Genomic DNA, 24,388 nt, shown 5'->3' on the forward strand with positions numbered 1-24,388 from the left:
AGCTGAACCTTTCTCCTGGTTCTATTGATTTAATTAATTAATTTATTTTTCGGTAGCTATCCTGTAGACAGAAAAATTTCAGTGGCTCAGTTTGGGCTAAAATCTACCCAGTGTTCACAAAAAAAAAAAAAAAAAAAAAAAAAAAAAAGTGCTGCAGCAGCAGCAGGTCTAACAAATTATCCAATTCTGTGTGCTCCAGTTAATGCTTCTGTCCTGGCACTCCTCAAGCTAGTCAAGGGGCAGACATGCTTGTTAATATACTCCTCAATATCACATGCAAATAATAGCTTGTTCTGTCTTTCTATCTTGAGGAGACCTCAAACCATTCTTCGTCATCCTATGTGAGTGCATATGGATAAAAGATCTGGGGCAGCAGTGCTCATTCTGATTTTTCCTAAGAGAAAGGGAATTTAGAGGACACCCAGGTGCCAGTGTATGTAGTGGAATGTCCTTCCTCTCACCTCTGCCATTTAAATTAGTGACATGCAGTGTCTATGTGTCTCTTTGGGAAGCTCATTGCAACAGTTTGAGAGACAAGAGCTTGTCCAATGTACATATCAATGCACCGGGCTCAGTCTTACCCACATTAAGAACAGAGGGTCAAACTTTCTATTCAGACTTTGAAAAACATTGCATGCAGTTTCACCACTAAAAATGAAATTATTTCATAGTACATATCTGCAAGTATGGTACTTAAGGGCTGGAATTTGTCCCATCTGTTCTAACAATATGTTAAATGTTAATGTTAAATGTTGTGCTTGAGCTAAAAGCCTGCCTTGTGCAGAAACAGACCTTCATCTCAGTGTACAAACACTGATGAACCCTAAAAAGAGTATTCTGAGACTACACATGTAAGGAATTTTCTATTGGCCCTAAATAGAAGTTTATGAGAAAGTAGTAGAATATATTTAATCTGAAAATTAGGTTGATAAAACAGCTGAAAATTCTAAACATGTTATAATGAAGCACGATATTTTAATAACTCATAAAGGGATATCATGCTAATACAATGTTATTGCTATGTACTTATTTAAGGCCAAAACCTCTCCAGATGATTTTGCTACCAAAAAGGACAACGGTAAAACTTCAAGTATTAGGAATGTTTGTATAACAATTATATGTATAATGCTATTCTTAATAAATTGTGAAAGATATGGAAAACATGTCAATATGAAAAGGTCATTAAAAGAATGACCTTTTACTCCTCAGACTAAAAAACTGAAGATTTGAAGGATAATCAGTTTGTTTACATTTGAATGTTTACATAATAATAATTACATTATAAATAATGGAAAGCTTTACCATTCAGGACAATGGTAGACTTAAAATCAGTAGCCTATACGTAAAATAAAGTTACAGTTTGCTCTTAGATATTTGATTTATTACTCTTAGATATTTTATTTGGAAATACTTCATAATACTAAAATAAATCATACAATGAAAGACATTAAATAAGGAACAAAATATACAGTGTTTTATAATACCACTTTAGAAAAATAGTCTGACAAAAAACAAATAAATGGAGTCTGGACCAATAGGTAAACTAATCTCAAACAATGACAGACTTCCCTGATGAAGCTAAATGTTTGAAGGAGACAGCAGTACAGAAGAGCTTGATTACAGATAATTACATTGTGTGATTCTGAAGGAGTTATCAGGGAAAGACTAATGGGTACTAACAGGTAACTGGAAATAGGTATAAGATTCTTGGACATCTTATTCTTTATGAAAGAGTACTGGGTGATGTAAAACAACTCAGGCATTTATGCAGATGAAAAAACGAACAAACAAAACAAACTGTATCTAAAATAAAGACATAACAGAATATGACATGAAGTAATAGGTAAATAACCAAAATACAATAAGGAGAAAAATTAGTAGAGAGAAAATGACCTTACATTAACTATGTTAGTAAAATGCATTCTGAAAAAAAAAAAAAAAAAAAAAAAAAAAACTTTGATAAATATACTATAGCTAAAAGGAATATTAAAAAAAGTTATGACCACTGCTAGAACTTAGATAAGAGTCATTTTTGTCTTAGCATAAAGAAAAAAGTACAATATTAGTGCTACAGTAAGTGCAGTATTAATGAAAGTCACTGAGATATTGGGCGGGGGGGAAGGGGGGGAAGAGAGAGAAGTGACAAGCTAAAATAGTACTTTGTTAATTAATATATGTGAATCATCTAGGTTAGTGACGTTTGATTAAGAGTCTTAAGAAATAAAGAGGAAATATGAGATCCTTTAATAATCACATTTGAGAACTCCTGGAGAATGAATGAATTAGTAGAGGTTGAATAAAATACAAATATAGTTGCAATATGTATTTTATGTTACAGGATTCATCCTAAATATAGATTTTCAGTCTCTTGACCTGTGTCTTCATCCTTTCACCATACAACTAATTCCCTATTCAAGAAGGAAATGGATGGTAGCAACAGATAGCTACTGTCATCAGTAGTGAGTCTGGTGAGGAGAAAAGGAGGAATTGAATAGAATGTGGCAATGGGATGTAGAAGGGCAAAAATAAATTCAAATGAATTAACTCTGCTCTTAACAGATAATCAAAATATTTAAGAGAAACCAGTAGAGGTAATAATTTATTGTACCTCTCAGCAAGTAGATGAGAATTTTTCCTTACATCAAAAACAACTAAGATTCTTCTCATTCAGCAGTGATATACATGTGTACTGATGATCTGGAACATTGGAACTGTGTTATCAATTTTAAGTGTTTCTACATCCAAATACACATCTTGCTTTTGGAAGTAATGGTTGCATTTTAGTAAATGGGTTATGAAGATTTAGCAAAGATAAAAGGGTAATACTTCCAAAGATAACTTGTTTCAGACAATTAAAAATGAATGTCTTCAGTTAGAAACACTTTTGTCACAATTCTTTGGAAACTGAGCACTGTGAATCAGAGGCCACCTCCAAAAATTTTGTCCAAATGTTTTACATGGGTCTAAACACAGATGCAGTTCAAAGGAAATGTGGTATTTTTGACTTTTAAGGGAAAAAAAGATATATTGTTCAGCTGCTGAAAGTCAGGTAAAGGTCTACTGCTGACAAAGCATACTGCCTTTCCCTTTCTGTGATTGTATACTACAGAAGCATAACTGATTAAGAACAGACTTAAACTCATCATAAGTACAATATTACACCATGAAATCCGTATCTGCTCTCTGATCTTCTCCTTAGTCTACTTCTGACTGAAATGTATTTTCAGGAAACAAGTAATATAAATGCTATTTTATTCTCCAAATAATTTACTTCTGTAGACTTTCAAACACTACATTAAACATCTCAAACATTTTATTCACTGTGGAACATAACCATATTCTGTATCTTCTGCATTCTCATTAAGCTTCAATTACTGTGCATATGGGATAAAATCTCCATGCAACAATAAACTGTATTTGTTTTAGACTGGCTGCCCTGAAACTGATGGTAAATACACTTGTACATACAACCCATGATTTACTTGAAATCTCGTTTCAGGCTTTTGTTAGTATTATCTTATGAAGTACTTGATTAAATTACTGAAACTGAATGATTTAACAACATTACTGATGTGAACACCAATGGGCTAAATTTGCAAAATCTACTGTGCCCGCTCTAGGTTTGTGTTGCAAGTCTTTGACTGATTATTAGAAAATTTTGATCCAAAGACCAGATCGAGATACAAATTTTGAAGTATCAAAGCCAAAGTATTTACCCAGGTGGCAGATGTGGAGGGATAAGGTTATTGAGGATATGAGTGCTAATGATCACTTGAAATATTAAAAACTGGTATACCATGAGTAGGAGTATACTGGATAAGCACCTATCAAATGACCTTTCTGGTATGGAGCCAAAAAAAGTATTTTCACTGATTCCCTATATAGCAGCCAGGAACTGATTAAGAGTGGCCTTCTGTGTGCACAATCCCCCTTAGCAATTAGGAAGAAGGGGAAAAAATCTGCATCTTACTCACTGGAATATTATACTTCACACTAAAAATAAGTATCTGTGCAGCTGCTTACAGCTCTTAAAATTTCTTAAATGATTAATAGCTTCCATTCTTCAGTAGCCACACAGCTTTAACAGCTTTTTCACTGCTTCAGGTATGCTCTCTCAAAACAACAGCTCCCCTTTCAAACACATAGAAAACCTACATCTTTAAGATGGCGTTTATAAAAAATAATATTTCTTAGCTGCTACGCTGCATTAAGATAAAAGATTGCACAATACTGATTTGTTTTTTACCCTTGATCCATTTTTAAATATAGTATGAATATTATAGCTGTTAGCTTCTCTGAGCTCCCTAGGCATCCCTCTTGTTGCCAGAAAGGAATTATAAATTGACAATGCAAGTGATTTTGTTTCATTTTCCTTCTCTCTTGGAATTTGGAAATGTGTCTATTCTGTCCATGATGTTTTTTTATTTCCTGATGTTCAGATTTTTTAACATACTTGCTTCATTGCCTGTAGATATAGTAAGTCTTCATTTTCTATCCAGAAAAATAACTTTATACAGCAAGAGTGAAGTATTATACCAAAGAACCCAGATACAAACAAATCTTTACTTCCTTGCAATTATAGGCTTTTTGACTGCAAATTCTGCTATTCCTGTTGTATGGTTTGATTTCTCTCTGTCTCTAACTGTGCTATGTATTTAATAGCATCTTGCTTCATGTATATATTTATTCAAGATGCCTGCTGCTTTTCTTTCTTCTTGAACGATAAGAAATGGAGACTCAAGGGAAAAGGGAATAAAGAAAATGCTTTATGGCACAAGAAGAAACATGGTCTATAGAGAATGTACAGGACAATATGTCTGAGGATCTTTTCTGAGGTCAGCCTTTGATTTGGATTATGAGTTTGCGGAAGCTGCTTCTCCATTCCCTTAATTATCTGCCTATGAAATTATGTAATATTGATGGCCCACAAATATGAAATCAAGAGAGGATCCTGGCATAGAAATATCTGTATATTAAGAGCTATTTTGTCATCAGTTGCTTCTGTCTGTCCTTAGACAGTAAAGGTTTCTAAGTATCTGTAGTTAGAAAGCATAGTTTCTTAGGAGGGTACCAGAGTTAACCAGATCACCTGAGGAATCTCACTGCGTACTGTCAGTTAAGTTCTTAATAAATTCAGAGACAACAATTGGACTCATGCTAAAATTATTGCATGAAAATAAAATGAGTATTTAATACATATTAATATTTTTATGCCCCAAACAAAATGAATCAGGAACATTTTCTGTGCATGAGCTAACTACGTAATTTATAATTACTCTAATCTTGAATTCACACATTTTATTGCGTCTGTAAGCCAAACTCATGGCAGAAACTATCTCAGCACTCTTCTTGTCTCTCCTGTAGATACCTGGGTACCATTCTTCCAATTTATTTCCAAGATAGTCAGATCTGTATCTTACTTCCAAAAAATACATGTGTTTGTGAGCTCTCTCCCTGCCATGCTATTCCTTCAGGATGGACTCTTCTTGTGCTCCCCATCTCTTCTTTTCCCCCATTTCCTCTTTACTCAGTAGAAATTACTGTGTGTCTTTTTCGTCTCCAAATCCAAGAAGGAAGGAAAGAAGGAAGAAAGGAAAGGAGTGGGGAGAGAGGAGAAAAGAGAGAAAGAGAGAAGAGAAGATGAAGAGAAGAGAAGATGAAAAGAAAATGAAGAGAGGAGAGAAAAGAAAATGAAGAGAGGAGAGAAAAGAAAATGAAGAGTGAAAGAGAGGAAATCTGACTCTAAGTCTTTTTACTGACTTTTTACTGACAAATTTTAGAAAGTCCTGAACAGAAGCAGAAGGACATTAAACAGAATGGTTGTCACAGAGACATTCTTGTCACTCTGAGAGATAGCTGTGGCCTAATAGAGCTGATGCTGAGTGAAAGTTAGTTTGCTTGGTTGGACTTCAGCTGACTCTTTGAAGAAAGCTGGACATGCTATCCAGAATGCTTTGCAATACCGTATTATACAGATTTTTCCATTTTCCATTTTCTAAGGCAACTCAGTCTTCTGATTTACTCGGACAGTTAGCTACAAATTGAGACAACCTCTCCTGACAAAACTTGTGTCAAAAATGCTTTGATACACACGTACAAAAGAAGCAGCAAAATTCAGATTTGCAAAAGTGTGAGTGCTCACACCTAGAACTAAATTTGACTTTAGTTCTCCTTTGAATATATATGTAGATAGGTACTAAGTACTCATTGGACTGGAAGAAAACAATCCCTACACTTAGGTAGTGATAACTAATAGAATTCATTTTTTCAAATTCAGGCCCTAATTAGTCCTATTCCACTTCTTTATCTGTATAATGGGCATAAAAAGCCACCTTGCAGGAGTATTATAAAATATATTAATTGCTGTTTGGAGCTGTCTATTATTATTTCAATGAATGTCTAAAAAAAAGTCAGAAGAAAGTGAGTCATTCTTACTGGTGAAGCTTTCAATGGAAAACTATATATAAGACATGGACCCACACAGAGAATGATAAAGGCTAAAAAAAGAAATATCAGCTATCTTGTTTCGTAAGTACCATCCGTCCTCCTGCATTGAATTCATGGTTTATTCAGAAATACAATTATACTGTATGTGTACCATATAGAATATGTATCCTGTGGTGAAGGGTGGTAAGCCAGTGGTGAATAGTCTTAATTCTGGTAGTTTGTAGCTTTGTGACTTTGCAACAGTCCTCTAATGTGTAGTGGAGATCAGCAGTTCTTATTTTGTCTGTTTTATTCATTGCAGTAACCTTCTCTTTTAAGAATGCGTACTGAAGTACAGAAATTATATCAAGTGAAGTTACATGGTCTCTCACTGTTTTGCCTTGCTCAGTCAAGAGCATACATTTTGATTATCTAATTTGTTGGTTTAATGGCCTGTTTTGGACCTGCTATTTGAGGCAGAAAGGAGCAGTGAGACTCCTAAGTGTTCATCATGACCATTAGGAACACTTTTTTTTTTATTACAAAGAAAAGTTAAATTAGAAAAAGCTTGTTTACAAGAAAATCTGCAAAGCATCAGTAAATATGCTACTTGAATTTGGATAGAATGGAGGACCCAAAAAACTCCATAAATGCTGATTGTCAAATGCAGTATCCTTGTGTAGGAAATGGATTGGTGGAAAGGCTTATCACAGTCGGTGCCACACAAGATGGAATGAATTGCATTAAAGTTTTCTTATGACTGAGGGAAATGAAGTACTAGAGTGTCAGATTACAGGTCTCTTGCAATAGGTGTCCCTCCATGTGTACTTGGAAAATCAGCTGTAATGACATTGCAGAGTTCTTCTGCAGTGTTTTGGGACTGCGTCAGTCTGCATATGGGTAATTCTATCCTAAGGATATATCAAACTGTTCTTTCTTTCATTTTGAACACATTAACGCAGAGTTTTAAGAAAATACAACAGGTTTATGGGAAGAATAATCACTCCCTCAGTTAAATAACAGTATATGTTTACCTTTTATATAAGGTTCTTGAAATCAAATGATATTTTCAAGGCAGGTTGAAGAGTTGAAAAGACTATATCAAGATGCTAGAACTGTGCATAAAATATGTAAATATGTAAAACCAACCTGTGACTTTAAGTTTTGCACCCAGTAGTTGCTTTGGCTGGAGACTAGTTACATCGTTCAGTCTCCGAGAACAGACTTCTTGAAATACATGAATTTTATTTCTTACATTCACTGGTAATAAAAGATTATATCTGTCTTTAAATAGTTACTAATGGGTTGGTATAATAATGTCATGAGTAATTTCCTAAGTATTTGTAGCTCTTAACTACACAGCTATGGGTAGAAAATGGAACTAGAGTAGTTGCATTAGTTACTGCTTTTGTGTTGTATCTGAGATACACAATACAAGAATATTTGCAAAAGAGTGAAAAATGTGTAAATAAAGAGGAGAATGTGAACAGAAAGAAAGGTCACAGTATTTGAACAACATCTGAATACAATATGTGTATTGAGAATGAATTACACAGGATGTAAAAACATATATGTAGGAAGAAAGGGAATAGAAAGTACCAAGTTTAGGGTCTGGCTCACACAGACAGGAAACCGATTTCAAATTTGTTTGCTTATTTATTGAATTTGGATGTTTATTTTACGTTTCAGATTTATAAACGTTATTTTTCAATAACATTATTTATATTATTATTTATATATTCATGTAATTATTATATAATTATATATTATTATATGTTATTATTATATATTTATATGTGTTATTATTTTTTATTATATTATTATTTTATAACAATATTTTCAATAATGTTATACTTCAAAATTGTTGGCAAACTCTTTTAATGCCTGTGATAATATAGTATATGGGATCCACTCTATAGCTACACAGCTTGTCATAGGTTCTGGGTGACAGATACTGTATTACTGGTGATATCCAGATCATACCACATTTTTATTGTGTAATTTAATATATATATATGTTCTTATGGATTGACAAATATATATATATATATATATTAAGAAATGCAGTGTTCCATGAAGCATTCCAGAGTGCACTGCTTTCTTTATCAGTGGCTACCCAGTCGTTTTCCACTTAGTGGAAACAGAAACTTAGTGCAAACAGAACAGCTTTCCATTATTCTTTGGACTCATTCCCCAATTATACCATGTTCAAGTGTTTTAGGAATCAGTACAGGACAGAGTGAAATACCCCCTTAGGAATGAAGAAATATCCTTTCTTCCATGCAGTCTACAATTTTGGGCCTATTAACACCGTTTCTGAAGGGATAGCTATTATTTTGGTTCTTGTGGAATACATCATCCCAAAGTTCATTTATAGTCAGGGTAGTCCTAGAGCCTCTGCCACCTCCACGACACACAAAAAGAAACCAGCTTTGTGGTGCAAAAATGATTTGGTGCAAGGTGGAACAGGGATGGTAAATCAGCTTCCCCCAAACACTAAAGAGCAACTGACCCTTACGTATCTCTCAAAAGCTATGTTGGATTTCTGTTTAGTAAAATCAGGTGTTTTGCCTGCTATATATTCAGCATTCAGTCTCTAATGTAGCTAAATACTGGTGCACTTCTCTTTAACTTAACACATTGATAACAGCATGAAATCATTATATAAGACAATTTATATACTTTGCTTTTCTGGGCATTCAGTTTTGGCCACTGGCAGATGCCAAACCAATGAGGTAGACCTTTGATCTCACCTAGCACGGTCATGCTAGTGATTCTCAAGAGCTGAAGCTGTGGCTCTCCAGCACGTTTCTGAGGAACAGCGCCTGCTTGGCACTGGGATCAGGCTTCGTGGCATGAACCCTTCGTGGAGTCGCTGTGTGTGAAGCACTTCCTGACACAACGCTGCAGTCCACGCGTGACACGCGGGACGGCCATGTGGTAGAACACTAATTAATCTTTCTTTACGAGAATATGGAAATGCATTTCCCAAATTGTTCTCCGGGAACAATAGCCCCATGTAGTGACATCAAGCGCATGGGATCGCATTACAGCAATCTGCTGGTTGCCATGGTGACAAGAGTGGGCCCGCGAAGCAAGCCACCCAGCTGCTGAATTGGAAGGAATAAGAAAAACACAGCCCACTTCCCATGTGAAATGAATTACAAGAACAAGGAAAGGAAGAAAAGAAAATTGTCAACCCTTAATCAAATGTTCTCATATTTTTAGAAAGAGTATGAAGAAAATGGAGACCATCTCCATTTACCTCTTAGGCCTCAGGGACCTGAAGAGTAATATCTCTGCATATACTGTGGCAATAAATCACAATGGTTTGTATAAGAAAAGCCACACGTAACAGAAATCTCTTCTGTGTGCAATGGAAACAATAACTTGTTCAATCATGCTATGTGTTGTGTCTGCCTTAACAAACAATCTGTAGGAATATATCAAAATGCTTCTCAGCATAATGGTTGCATTTAGCCAGCAAGCCTGACTGTATTTTCCTTGCACCCTTTTAATTTTCAGTTAGAGACAGTTAGTATATTCCAGTTTGTTTTATAGCAACCTTCTTTGCTTATAAGCTTTCTTACCTTTTACTCTTGCTGCACCACAACAGATCAAGAGGCACGGCAGAACATGAAACTCATTTAAACATAGCAATCAGCAATGCATAGAAAACACAATTAATTTTCCAGTAGTTCTTTGAAGCTGCTTCATAATTCATTCTATTTTGTAATAAAATATTAAAACAGCAAGTTCAGTTGACCTAACAGCCTCCAGTTACTAAGATCTATGTCTGAAAAAGGGTTTGGTCACGTGAAAATTAGACTGTGGCTTCATTTTGCAGTGCAGAGAGTGGGCCCCAAACAGCCAGGTGAGGCTTCCTCAAGATCACACTACAAATGCAGCTAGCGGCAGCTATGGTGGATGTGGCCACATATGACTTTACAGTTCCTGCATCTGGGAGCAGGATCCTTGCAACTGAGTTTGGCATACAAGACCCCGCATAACTTAATAGGAAGAGCAAGGTGCTTAATAAAGAGATTTGCAGTGCTAAGCAGAGGAAGCCAGTAAGATAATCCAAGGCAAGAGTTATGTTGGAAAGTTTTGCCTCCCTTTGAAGCTCTAGTTTAGAAACCATCTGGAGGCTGAATTTTCCATCTTGCTCCATAGATCTCGACATCAACGTTGTCCCTCCGGATGAGGACAGCTGATTCACCAATTTCTTTCAAATTACAGTACTATCTAGAGGTTCAAATGACTCTGTGGCTCAGAAATTACAATACTCAGTTGCAAGAGATAGTCCTGAATTTGTAGCTTTCTCTCTGCTTTTTATATGTAGCTGTTATTGGGTGTAAACTAGAAACATTTCTAGCAACAGCACTGGAAGATTGATTTACCTCACCTAGCTCTCACTGGTCTAAAGGATAATGTTCCTTCTGCTTTACTGGCTGAATTTCATGGTAATTTAGTTTCAGCAGGACTGTAGAACACTTCCTCCTCAATCCAAGAATGCCCTTCCCTGTCAGTTATTGCATAGCTTGTTCTCTTTTTAGGAAATCCAAAATTTGAGTTTGAGAAAGACACATGAATCTGATCTTCCTTCTGTGTGAATCTGCTCATAACAGCGCTGTGCTAAAGAAAAAGAAAGATAAAGCAATTCTTCCTTCTTCAGTCACATTTTAGGAAAGAACAGCTTACAGTTCATGCCATGCTCTTGTGGCTCTGCCCTAGGCATTCTCTAAGACTTCCCATCAGATCAAGCTCCCATGGTACCTATGAGAAGCAGGGCCTCATTTCTAGACTCACACAAATGCAAAGTTGGATGTAGTTTCCAAGCTACTCCATCTACTCAGAACAGAAAACCAGGGAGCCCAGAGGTAAAAATGAAAAACTATGTGAGTGGAGTTCAGCTGCAGGCAGGAGCTGAGCAAAGGCTTGCAAGACCACTACTGTAACGTTAGGGCATAATTGTTTGAAGGCTTAAGTATTTTTCTGAGCATATGTTTTTCTTGCTGCTATTTCACAGACCTTCTCTGTGAATAAGCTATTTTTAAGATATGGATTCTGCTCTGAATTTTAAAGTCTAAGTCTTTGACTGTGTTTTGTACTCTTCGGGCTGATTTGTGTGGCTCAACATGGCTAGGGTTGATAAAAATGTGAGCAAAAGAATACCTGACAGACAGAAACGTGGTTTGAAATACACACATTTACTCAGTGAGACTTTCTGGGGGGTAAGCAGAGTTTCTACATTGATTACAAAAACACCAGCATTAGTGCCAAGGTTGAATAGAATTCCATGTTACATGTAGAGCAGGTATTCAGCATTTCTGAAAATACTGTTTGCCCCTTCTTGCACTCCCCAAACTTATGTATTCACTGGAGAAAGAAGTATTTTCCCAAGAATTTAGAAGTCTGTTAATTAGTTCACAGTAATATTGATTTTAAATTGGGTCCTTTGAGAAATTTAGCATCTAGAATAACTAGCATTTATCTCAAGTAATCTGAATAATGGTACAATATAGACTCCTCAGAATTTTCATTACTCAAATGAAGTGAAATTATCTTTGCGATATACATTCAAGACATTAAGATGTAATTTAGGTAAGTATTAATAATTATTTTATTGAATTGTTATGACTAAATAGGCAGACAGAGTTGGGTCAACAGCGTTCATAATTAAGTGGGCCAAGTGCAACATCAGAAGTAATTTTTTCAATTGCCACCTTATCTGTGCAGCTAATTTGCATGTGACAATTGTGTTGGCTGTAATGAATCAGTGCTACAAGGAAGAGGGGATAAAAATAGCAGAAATTCTTCCTACAAGAATCCTTGTCCCAGCTATCAGTATTGTTTAATTATCACTATACTTTAATTAACTATTACTGTTGTGTGAAGGGGCTGTGACTATATGTTCCTTTGAATATCAATATTTGGAGGTCTTTCAATGGTACTGGTTACTTCAGCTTCATTTTAGGGAGAGCTGAATATGAACCAGAGAGATCTTTAAAACATAGGTAGAGTGGGACTCAGGGTCTGCTGGGTCTCCGCTTCTTCTGAAATGAATCCCACTTACATCATCTTATATCTTCCTGCAAGGTTTGCAGATTAGGGGTCAAATTCCCTGGGTGGAGTCGTGCCTTAACTGCTTTGAATTGCTGTCCATTGCTCTTGTTTGTGACTAAAATGACCTTTTTTTAATTAACATTTCAATAGTAGCTTATTATTACTTTCTGAAGAAATGTTATTCACATGGAAAACCATCTTCAAATCTCTTTATTTTTGTGGGGTTTTTAATTGCTAAGGAAGTCACAAATATAAAGACTGATAATAGAGAAGGGTGAGGATTGAGAATTAGTTTCAGTATCAGTAGTTTAAGGGCAATATAATGTTAGAAGAATGTTATAAAATGATTTGCAATGTGCTCAGTCCATTCTTCCTAATGTATTTTACAATCAATCTTTTTTTTTTTTTTTTTTTTTTTTTTTTTCCCCAAGGCAGAATTTCAGGCTTCTGCAAGAGATTTTTCTAACATGGTCTTGTCAGGCTTGCAGGTGAAATAACAATTTCTGCAGTATCTCCAGGAATCTGATAAATCTTTCTGACCTTAAAGTACAAGTTAAACATTTCACTCAATAATCATTCTTACAGATCTTGTTTTCATGTTAACAGTGGCAGTACTGGTGAGAGGCAACCTTTCACTCATACTGAAGCTTGCTAAATTCTGATCGTTTGCCAGTTCTCATTTGGAAAAGAAATGTGTGACACATTGCCTGAAATTTTTGCACTAATAAAAAGCAGTTTGCGTTATTGAAAACTGCATTTCTCTGGTCATTTCTTGCAAGCCTCCAAGGAATAACCTCTTCTACCTTGTGGAAAAGCTATGTTGTGATGAAAATGTATAAACCTTGTGGCATATGATTGAGACAATGAAAAATTCTGGTTATTTAATGTGTCCTTATCATCTTGCCCAACCATCTTGTGAGATGTCCCTAATTCGTTCCCAGCCAGAGGACAGTTTAAATGTCACCTCCTTTGGGGGGTGCAGTTTGAAAGAATATTAGCATTAGGTGGGTGAGAAGCAAAGTGATTTGGAATGAAGACTGTCAAAGCTTTGCTTTACAACTGGACTCTTTCTCATTGGTGTCAGATGGGTACTCCCTTTGCCTCTTCCTTTCCTGTTGGTGTGGAAAGGAAGAGAAAGAAAGGAGCTCTTTGGTGCTATTGGTGTCAGTTTTCTATCTCCACGCATGTATAATGGAAGAACAATACCATCTGCCCCAGTCCTGCTCCTACCTCTTTTCCCTGCGTGGCAGGAGCATGAGTACTCTCACCCCAGATAAGCCTTGTATCCTTTTTCCTCTCTCTGACAAGTCATATTTCCAGCAATCCTGCAAACCCAAGTGCAAGATCTGTTCAAACTCAAATATCCCCAGTTGAGCTCCTGCAGTGACAACTCTCAGGAAGCCAGTGATTTGTTGCAATACAAATTGGAAGAAATAGTGACAAGGTCCTTCGCACACTAAACCTTGTCTGTGACACACAGACACCATGATCTTACCCATTGCTATGTATTACATCTTACTGATACTGGCTTTTCAGAGTATCTACTGATAATATGTTGAAGGTGCAGCTGCTACACGGGTAGCTGCAAGAGGAAAAGGGAGAGTGTATATCTCTGCCCAAGGAAAAACAGAGAGGCATCTATTAGTGCTACCCTGTCAACATTACACTTGGCACAGGATTCATCCTTCCCTCACCCACACCAATCCTGTTGTTGGGCAAATCAACTCCAGTGACACTTGGCACCTGCAGTTGAATTTGGTTTCACTAATGGCTGCACACCAAGTCAATTCCATCTCATTAGTAGTTCTTACACAGCTTTAGGTACCAGATTCACTGCTTTTCCTCTTCTAGCTGACATAGATGAGTATAGAAAAGCTGGTCTAATTGGTGCTGCCAGTCTATAAAGAGAACTCTTCCAAATCTTCCATTTCTTACATAAGGATATTTTCTTTCATATAGGAAAAAAAAATAGCCTCAAACGCACAATTAATTTGTTCTTTCTCTCTTTCTTCCAGCTAGTTTTTACTCAGTTTACACAAAAGGATGCATAGACGATTTTAGAATTTCAGCAGCGTACACTACTGGACATGAGGCTCAGAGGCACAGCTTGGTAGCCTCACATATAAGGATTGCTGGTACAATCACACACAAGTAGTATCCTTGTGTTTAAGACAGGATGTTATTTCAGCCTCCAAAGGCTGTGAGGGATTACCATGCAGGGGACACACACAGAAGAGTTAACTGGAAAGCATGAAAGAAAACTGTTTTGTTAAAAGTACATTGGGGAATGGAACGGAAGGTGGGAAGCTCTTACAGGACGTGTTTATATAGACATCATCTATTCGTTAAAGAGAATAAAGTTGTATGGGGCTTTGAGCAACCTGGTCTAGTAGAAGTTGTCCATGCCCATGGCATGGAGGGCTGGAATTAAATGGTCTTTAAAGGCTCTTCCAACCCAAACCATTTTATTATTCTATAGGTATTTATCTCCTCATTGAGTTGTGTGGTGTTTTTCTTTTTTGTTTTGGTTTGGTTTGGTTTGGTTTGGTTTGGTTGTTTGTGTTGTGTTTTTTTTCCAGAACTTTGAGTGCAATGAATATCTAACGAACTTCTTTCTAACCTTTATCAAATTGTCAATCTATTAGTCAAGGTGAAGTGCAAGAATAATACCAAAATGCAAATTCCCAATATCCCTTTACTTCCAGCTTCAATGGCTGAGTTTTCAGATAAGTCTAGTGATGTATCTGGCATCTGTTTTAAAGTTTCTTTACCATTTTTGCTTTATTTAGATGCCAGAACCAGACATTGGATTTTTTTGTAGGTTTCCAGTACAGAAAATATATGAAGGAAGATTAAAGACATAGGTACAAAAGGGTAGCAATGAGAAACATGCACTTATGCCTGCCTTTGTAATATGTTCTTCTAATCAACTTATTTTAATATCTTTAGAGACAAATCTTAAAGAGTTTTTGTTCCTACAGGATGTAGAATGTGCATTGGTCTTTAAAAAAAATATATAAATACAATATTGAAAATTGTCCTGTTTTGATAGTAAATGAAGTCTACAAGTTTATGAATCTTTTGCACTGACTGGATTTTAGAGGTTCTTTGAGCTATTTAAAGTATTAAATTTAGGCTGTTTTTAATAGATGTAGTACTTCTGTTGCTACAAGTCTGACATATTCCAAATTAAATTGTTTTATAAAGATTCTGTATACATATGTACATTCTTAGATGCATTTGGAATCTAGTATAAAAGTCTAACTCAGCATTTTTTGGAAAGACTGTATGAACTTCAGGTGGAGGGTGCTGGAGCTGGTTTTGTGTGGAACACCCCAAATAAATGCCAGTGAAATCTTTATCTTATACTATACCATCATGTCTTTTGTTCTTAACTTATTTATAGGAACTATCTCAGATTTTGGCAGAGTTTCTGAGTTTTCTCAATTATATTGTTTTTCATATGCCTCCAGTCTCCCACATGCAGAGTCATTTTCCCTTCATTCTTGAGCCCAACTGTTCTGTGAAACTATTGCCTTTTTACTCAGGAGATCAGCTTTCTTTATGTATTTATAGGGAAAAAGATGATATTTCTGAGAGAAGTGAAGAACCACAAAGCCCAGGAAGGATAATCTCTTATGCTATCACTTATGCATTTGCAAGACAGAAATTTCGACAGTGTAAACTGACATGCATGAGATCTGAATCTGCCCTAGTATAAGCAATTGTTATATATTCTTTCTGCTTTAATTCTGAGAAGTAAGGTTTCCTTCCAGCTAAGTTTTCCGATAGACTTGGGAAAGCTGTAGTATCACAAAGCCTCTTATGTTTTTATTACATAATAAGAACATAATAACCCCAGTAGAGATTGCTGTCCCATATTTTCTGTTACAAGAACCTGTTTTCTCTTTTATATAAGCATATCACAATTAAATCTTTGGACTGAAATTCTGTAGGTGTCTACTACAGAATGAGAAGTAGACAGGTGTCTACTAGAACAATCTCTTTTTGGTGAAAGTTTCAGCTAATATAGCTCAGCTATTTTTGAGGGTGAAATAATGTGAAAGGACATTATTGTATTCGTATTCATTTTAATTACATTTACCATGTCATCTCCATAAAGTTAATTGAGGTTAAGTTTGGCCCAGCGTATAATAAATTTGTGTACAGAAGCTAAGAGAAGGGAGACAAATTCTTCTCTTGTCTCTGATCTGCTGCAGAAAAAAAAAAAAGAAAAAAAAAAAAGGAAAGCTTTCCTCACTCTTGATGTAGGCTATGGAAGGAGGCTGGAGGACAGCAAGAAGAGGAATTAGGTAAAAAGAGTATCAGGGACCACGATTAAGGGGTGAATGGGAGCAGACACCAGGGAGATAGAAATACAGGGCACTGTTTCTTTCTCTTCGAAGGCATGTCTGCAGAGTAGACAGCAGCTTTCTACTATCAGCTTACTCCTCTATAGAGAATTATTATTTAAAGCAATAGAGAATTATTATCTCAAGTTCCCCAGTTTGCTCATGTGGAGAGATGAAGAGCTGGCATAGCTCCTTGGCAGGAGACAAGGAGGTCTGTTTTACAGGAGAGATGAGTGGCTGCTACCATTGGCACTGATGAAAATGCACAGGAAAAGCTCTGAAGCTTGCAGACATTAACGGACTGGGTTCTTACTTTCTCAGAGTGGGGACAAGGAGGCAACATTAATTCCAGGCTTTTCTGAGTTTTAAATATTTGATTTTGTAACCTTGACATACTTTAAAATAAAAAGAAAAAAAAAGCACCAGCTGCAAAATATGTATATATATATATATCTGAGCTAATACATAAAGAAAAACAAACAAACAGTAGTAAAGAATTAATAAAATAATGCTGTCTCTGCCATGCATCAACTTGGCACAAACAGTCAGCATCTTGTGCCTAAGTATTTGTTGACCTGGGTTTTAAACTTAGAATACTTTAAACTGCCAAGGTTGCTGACACCAATAACCAGTGTATAGTAGCTCAGTGACGAGTACACCCTGATTGTGTATAAACATCTTGCAATGATGAAGGGTGAAATCTGAAAAACAGTCAACAAACTGAAAGCCATAGCTGAAACAAATAGCTGCATTTATTAATATGAATGAAAATATGTAGTCTTTTTTTTTTTTTTTTTTTTGGAATGGATCATGTGTTGGCTCAGTTTGCCTAAAGCCTTTTATGCTAGCTATTTCTAGCAGCAATAACCCAAAATGCATTTTTTCCCCCATTTCTTCCCCTAAATTTACAGCCCCCTATAGGTTAATTAACATAAAGAGCAAGAAAGGAGAAGTGACATTTTGTATGTGTTTACAAGGCAGATAAATGGGATATTAACCCCACCTCATCACTGTCGCTGTTTGCACAGCCTGTGCTGCATGCACTCTTATACCACATGATGTACTTATAACGACATGATTGCACAGCTTCTCACTTCAGAACCGGGCTCTGCCTGCGCCAGTTCTGATGCTGCACACAAATTCTTTTAGGATATGATTTGCAGACTTGTAGTCTTAAATCATACCCCGTACTGTGAAATATAATTTTAAATGTAATAGCTTTGTAATGTTTCCATGATTGCCTTAAAAAGACCTCCCCTAGATTTTGCAGGATATTCTGCAGAGTAGCACTTGAGAGTTCTCAAGAGTACATCTGTAAACTAATCAGTCGATCTGAAAAGAGTGAAGATTTAACAGCTGAACAGGGTGAAGTATTGCTTATTCCACGGTGCTTTTTGAAAGAAAGCCATGTTGCTCTGGGACAGGAGATTTGATATTCAGAAATAATTCATGTCCATTATTAAGCCCTGATTCAGCGAAGTATTTAAGTATGTCCTGTTATGCGCCTCTCAGCTTTTGATTTTGCTGCTGCTTAAGAGCTCTACTGAGTCAGAAGCAGCAAGCTAAATGGAAGGGTGGAGATGAAGTTTTTCATGGCTTTGCTCACATAAAGCCTATTTCATGGTGATTTTAAATGAGTGCAAATAAAAATTCTCACTTATAGCAAGTTAGCTTCATGAGACTCCATCAGGGGTACAAGTTTGGAGAGGTCAACTGGGCTATTTTTATGGGTTTTGATCACAAATGTAATAGAAAATGGACTTTTTTTTTAAATTGTGTGTGTGTGGTCTGAAATGAGGTAGTCTAAAAACGGAATGTAGGTTTTCCAGCCTACTTTGAACCATCCTGATTTGGTCCCTGGCTGCAATTCACTTTTTTGAGCTACTTTAGTGTCTCAGCTGATTCCCAGCAGTCACCGCCAAATAACCAAGTACCTTATCCTTCAAATGCTAAACTTTCCACCTAGGCGGAATCAGACTCCTTTACCTTCAGCCTGTACTGCTCACTGTTTGGATGAATTCCAGGATCATCTTTTAGGAGTCATATTTCCCTATTACATGTGTAGATCTAGGTCATCTTCTACTGCTAACAGATCTTAAGAATAGAAGCTTGAATTCTAGAGGATTTTTTTCTCGATTTTTATGGACTCCTATTTTGTGTCTTGTTTGAACAGATGGTCTTTTCCTGCTGTTTGCATGTTAGGAATTCTTTGACCTGCCCACAAGCAGGGAGATAAGAGCAGTAACAGGTAAAGTTAGGACTGCACTGGTACAGTTAAATTCAAGGGGATGGGAGCCATATGGGGTTTGTTGATACCACTCCCCGTCTTTGGTTTCTTCAGCATTTTACTAGCAAGTAACTAAAGAATTCTATCCTCATCCACTCTACTGTTCTTCCTATGTGTTAAGTATTTTCCAGACTAGATTAAAGTGAACATAAGACATTACTGGGTGAGATGGGAGTCGGATGAAAAAAAATGAAGACTTTGAATGCACTTACCTATAGTCATGTCCTTGGTTCAGCCAAGGTCCAGCCAATTAAAAGGCTGTTCACAGCTGGTATTTTGCTTGAGCGGACCCTACAGTTTCTCCACTTACAGGTTGCCGGCAGTATAGCAATTGTCCATAAGTTCAAGTACCTTCCTCCACATTTTGTCAATATGACAGTGAGTGCAGTCACAAGTAATTTATTAATCTTGTCAAATGTCATAAGTTATGCAAAGTGTTCTCTTTTAAACATGACAAAAGGGCTTGTTTTAAGCTATTGAAGGAATCTTCTATTTTTTCATCTTAATTCTACCTTTTTTTCCCCTCACTTCTTTAGGGAAGCAACGTAATGGAAGACCAGGATCTGTTGGAAATAGGAATACTTAACTCTGGACACAGACAGAGAATACTCCAAGCAATCCAGCTTCTCCCAAAGGTATAGTTTCTGTTATTATCCAAGCAAGGGAATTAACACCTACAGCTTTCACATCATTTAAAACACTTTTTTTTGAATGGAGATAAACATAATTCCCTACTGTTTTTGTAGCCATTTGTTGCATGTGCAAAAGTGGCATAAAGTAATGTCACACTGGACCTACCTTGTGTTGATGTAGTTGACAAATGAAGCAGAAGAGACTAACATCTGTAATTTGAAGTGATAGCTGTTTGGAATTTATTGTAATGATTTTTGTCTTTTCAATCTGTTTATAGACTGTCATTACATATGTGTAAATAAGGCTGTCAATGAATACCAGGTGTTTGTCTTTATATAGCAGATGACCTAAAAATACTTTGCCTTTTGAAACAGGAATAATATAAACATTCTTCAAAACTTTGGATGAAAAATGCTTTTCCTAATACCTGTCTTTCATGTATGATTTGGAGATTTCCTGCAGGCTCCACATTGATTTGCTCCTGTGTATTTTTCTTCTCAGCTGTGGAAATAGTAACTTGCAGTCATTTTTCCAGTCATTTTTAGTGCTAACTGATTTAAACTATAGATTCTAAAATCAGCAGTATAAAGGTGTAGTTCTTATATTTTACACACCAGAATATATCAGTGCAGGCTTCTGCTAATGTTTCTACATACAGAAACCTGAATAGGTAAATGAGGGACATACTGATTTTGGGAAGCTGTGTGAGGAGAATGAATGAGCAGCAGTAGACACTACTAAAGCCCAGGCTGCCGCAAGTGATACAAATACTCACTCGGTGCAAGATACTGGGGCAGGAATAATGTCTTAAGTAAAGTGCATGAAGTGCTCTAGAGCTTGGTAGCAGCATGTGTGGAATAATCAAGGTAAATAGAGATTAGTCTGTTTGCAGTTTGATAACACTTCAGAGCAAAAATAGTTGTTAAAGGACATTTCAGTCTGGAGCATGCGGATGACTTTGCCAGAAGAGGCTTTTTGATGCAGCATAGTTTATTAGATAAGTTCTTATGATGACTGGTAAAAGAGAACAAGGATTTATTTTGTATGGAAAAAATGTAAAATTATGAACTGTATCTGTTTCTGGATGTGCTAGACAATCTGTATATACTACAGAATGAGCTTGTGCACTGATACACTGAAGATGATTAAAGACAGCAATGTTCCACATAGCGTTTTTAGACAAATGAGATAAATGGTACAGTATTAGGGTATATAAAAGTAGTACTTGAAGAATTACAACAGATATTTATGGTTTAACTATAAATTTATACATTTTTGAACAACGCTATCATTCAAAACATTTTATGTGATTTTAATCCCTGCTCTTAGCTGATGAAATATTTTTGGTTTTGACATTTCTTAGGGAAGCCAGAATGTTTGTATTCTTGCTTAAATTGTTCAAAATTAATGAATAGATTTTTAATATATCATAATTTTAGTGCTATCTAGATTTGGTAACTGGTGTTTATGAAAACATTGTTAATAATGTCTGCTTTTGGAGAATATACTAATGCTGAGAGCCAGATTTTGTCGTATGACTCCATCTAAGGTATTTTCATAAAATATGCTTAATATGAGAAATTATTATAGAATCAAGATCTAGAAGCTCTCTTAAAACCAGGTGAGAACAAGCTGTTTATGCAACAATTAACATCTTCTGAACCAAAGATAATTAAGTAACAAAGAAAGGCTTAAAGCATGGGCTTCAGTGAGGTAGTCTTTAGCAGCTTCCTTGTTGAGAAAACAGTCCTCAAAGACCAAGTTTCTAATGTGTCTTTGATGCAAAAATATCATATTAAAGTAAAGGCAGCCAAAAGCTGTGCATCACATTTCTTCACTCAAATGATTCACCAACACAAGAGAGCTTACATAGAAAAAATACTTAATTTCATATTCAAAACCCAATTCGTTTGAACAGCTGTTGGAGTAGTTATGGGGCCCACAAATTGGGATTCTGGTAAATTTTATCTCATGTAACTCATCCTTGAAGTATTTACAGCAGTTTGCTGAAAATCTAAAAAGCTTTCACATCCTGCAGGAAAACATTAAAAGGTTTCTGCATATCCATTTGTTGATAAGTTCAGCTCTGTCATCATCCATTCAAAATAGTCTGTACCTTCTAAATACTTTATGATTTCAAATCATAATTGGATTCTTACTAATTTGAATCTCATTAAATATTCTTTTAGTTGGTTTGTTTGAAAAGGTACCTCTTCTCTACTCCTTGTTTAATTTAAAACTTGATGACTCCTTGCATTTTAGTAGTTAGCAATATGGCTGCTGCTGCTGCTGTTGTTAGTTTTACTATTAATCCTTCCTGTCTTGTCATACTTCTTAACTCAGAAGTCGAGGTAGAAGTTAAATGCTTTAAAAAATATCTACAGAATGACACTTCCTTAGGGTCATATACTAAGGCAGTATAGAATAAACTTAGAGGCTAAAAAATCAAGAAACTAATCTATTGTCAATGTTTTAAAATATTCCTTTTTAAAGCTTCTTTTGTTATTCTCATCAGCCTTCATCTCTGCAGCCTGAAAATGCAACAGGCATTTAGATTTTGGCAAGACTAACTGACTTTGATCATCCTAAATGCTGGTTTCCTAAAGAGTGATGAGATTTCTGTATTTCAAACACCACAAATGTGTTTAGGAACCACTTGCCAGAGCTTGAAGTAGTTTTAAATAGGAAAAAAGCAAATACCTGATGAATTAATTGTTGCATTTTATTACGTTGTGTTTAACCAGTATAAAAAGGCATGTTTGACCTTTTTTTTTTTTTTTCAAAATATAATCTTTCCTTAATTATTTTGTATTTGAGGAGAGCATTTCATGAGAGTAAGCTAGTATGTTTGTAGGGAGAATAGAAATATTTCAATGAGATCTCTGCTTTTCATTATACCCTTTATTTTTGTTGGATTAGAGATATAGCCCAATCCCACCTTACATTAATGTAATTTAAGTTATTCAAGTTTCACATTAATATTAACTAGAGCACTTTATAGCTTATTATTATTAGATAAGGTTAAGACACTCCAGTAGAAATATAATTTGTAAAGTTAATTCTTAAAATGGAAATACTTTATACATGACACCAGTTTTAGAGCAAATCTCTTAGCAGAGTTTGATACCACATTTAGCATTTTTTGTTTGAACAGAATGAAATCAATAATATTTGAGAGGGATTTTATATGTTTTATTAAAAGGACATTCAGCTGTATAGAGTTCTAGGGACAATGCCTAAAAGTATAGTACAAGGAGTTCAGAAAAATATATATATAATACTGAGGGAGAACTTGTTTTCAAGATACGCTTAATTGACTAAGAAAATAATAGCAGTCACAGTGTATCATTTTCAAGTTATTTTGGCATCCAAAGCCTGTGTGCAATTGACTTCTCAATGGGTTCCTAAGAGGCTGCAGTGTTTTTGAAAATAATTATCCTAGCTTATCTGAGGACCTAGATAATAAAAGGGATTGTTTTCATGTGGGTTGCTCAGTGTATAGCTCCTTCTCCTAGCCCATAATGGGAACACATTCTCTCATTTGACAAATGGAAGAAAGATGATAGTTGAAAGCATCTTTCTCCTGGCTTCAGAGCTATTCTTACAGTATGCAGCTTGTTTCTTCCTGCATGGAGAGGTCTCAGGCACAGAGCATGTCTGGGAATCTTGTAGCAGTGGCATGCCGGCAGTAAGCCTGCTTCCTGGGTGCTTTGCAGAACCAGACAAGAAGTAGGACATGAGTGGGGTATTGAGCACATGCTCTCTGCAAGTAGTGTTACATGAGCAGTAAAGCTGTGCTTCCAAAAAGTGCTAGATCTATTACTCATATGTAACACCCATTTTTGCAAGCACAGTAAATCTGGCATTTAGGAAAACAGAACTACTGTGCCTGTGCACATTAACTATGCTGTGTATGTAGCAGACAGGGACCACATCATATGTTTGCTATTGCTATATATCTGGTTATATCTTGGTTTAGACATTACAGAGCTTAGAAAGCTATTTTGAATCATGGTATTTAATTATCTCCCATTCAGCACAGCTAACAGGTAGATCACTGCAACTTCCATTCCTAAAGATAGTGACCAAACTAGAAGATGCTGCAAAGTCAAGCTCTTAATATTTATGACCCTTTCTGGCGGTGACTTCTTGCTTCTGGCCTGCTGGAATTGAAGATGAAAAGCAGCGTTCAAGGGAAGTGCTTTGTACCCTGCTTATTCCTCCTTCTAATGCCTTTCGGAATTACTTGCCAGGCCTGGAAGGAGGTCACTCGCCTGCTCATTACACTGTTTATAAGACCTTAACTATAAGGACAGAGAAGAAGAGTTATAACCACATAATACATGAGTGTTGCAACTTTGAAACACAAAGGAATGTACCAGTAAAACAAAGCAGTTAGAAACATCTATGCTATAGCTCAGTGTGTTTACCTCATGGTCTCTCCATGCGTGTGCTTCAAATTTGTCTGATTAAAGCAGTCCCACAAATGTTTTACATTTTCCTTCTTTCTGTCAGTGAGCCACTCTATATGGGATACACTGTCACTTATCTGTTTTGTGTAGATTACAGTAGCATGTCACTGGTAGTGCAACCATTCCCCATACAGCAAGCCTTATTCCTATTT

General features: G+C 36.0%; 1 protein-coding gene across 1 annotated transcript in view; it reads left to right on the forward strand.

Annotated features, from left to right (window-relative positions):
- Positions 1-24,388, forward strand: part of ANKS1B (ankyrin repeat and sterile alpha motif domain containing 1B) — a 433,323-nt gene that overhangs the window by 240,153 nt on the left and 168,782 nt on the right. Inside the window, exon 16 of the mRNA XM_032196110.1 lies at positions 19,668-19,766. Within this exon, the coding sequence (XP_032052001.1) occupies positions 19,668-19,766 (99 nt within the window). The remainder of the gene's footprint in view (positions 1-19,667; positions 19,767-24,388) is intronic.

Source organism: Aythya fuligula, chromosome 1 (genome assembly GCF_009819795.1).
Source record: "Aythya fuligula isolate bAytFul2 chromosome 1, bAytFul2.pri, whole genome shotgun sequence".
NCBI lineage: Eukaryota > Metazoa > Chordata > Aves > Anseriformes > Anatidae > Aythya > Aythya fuligula.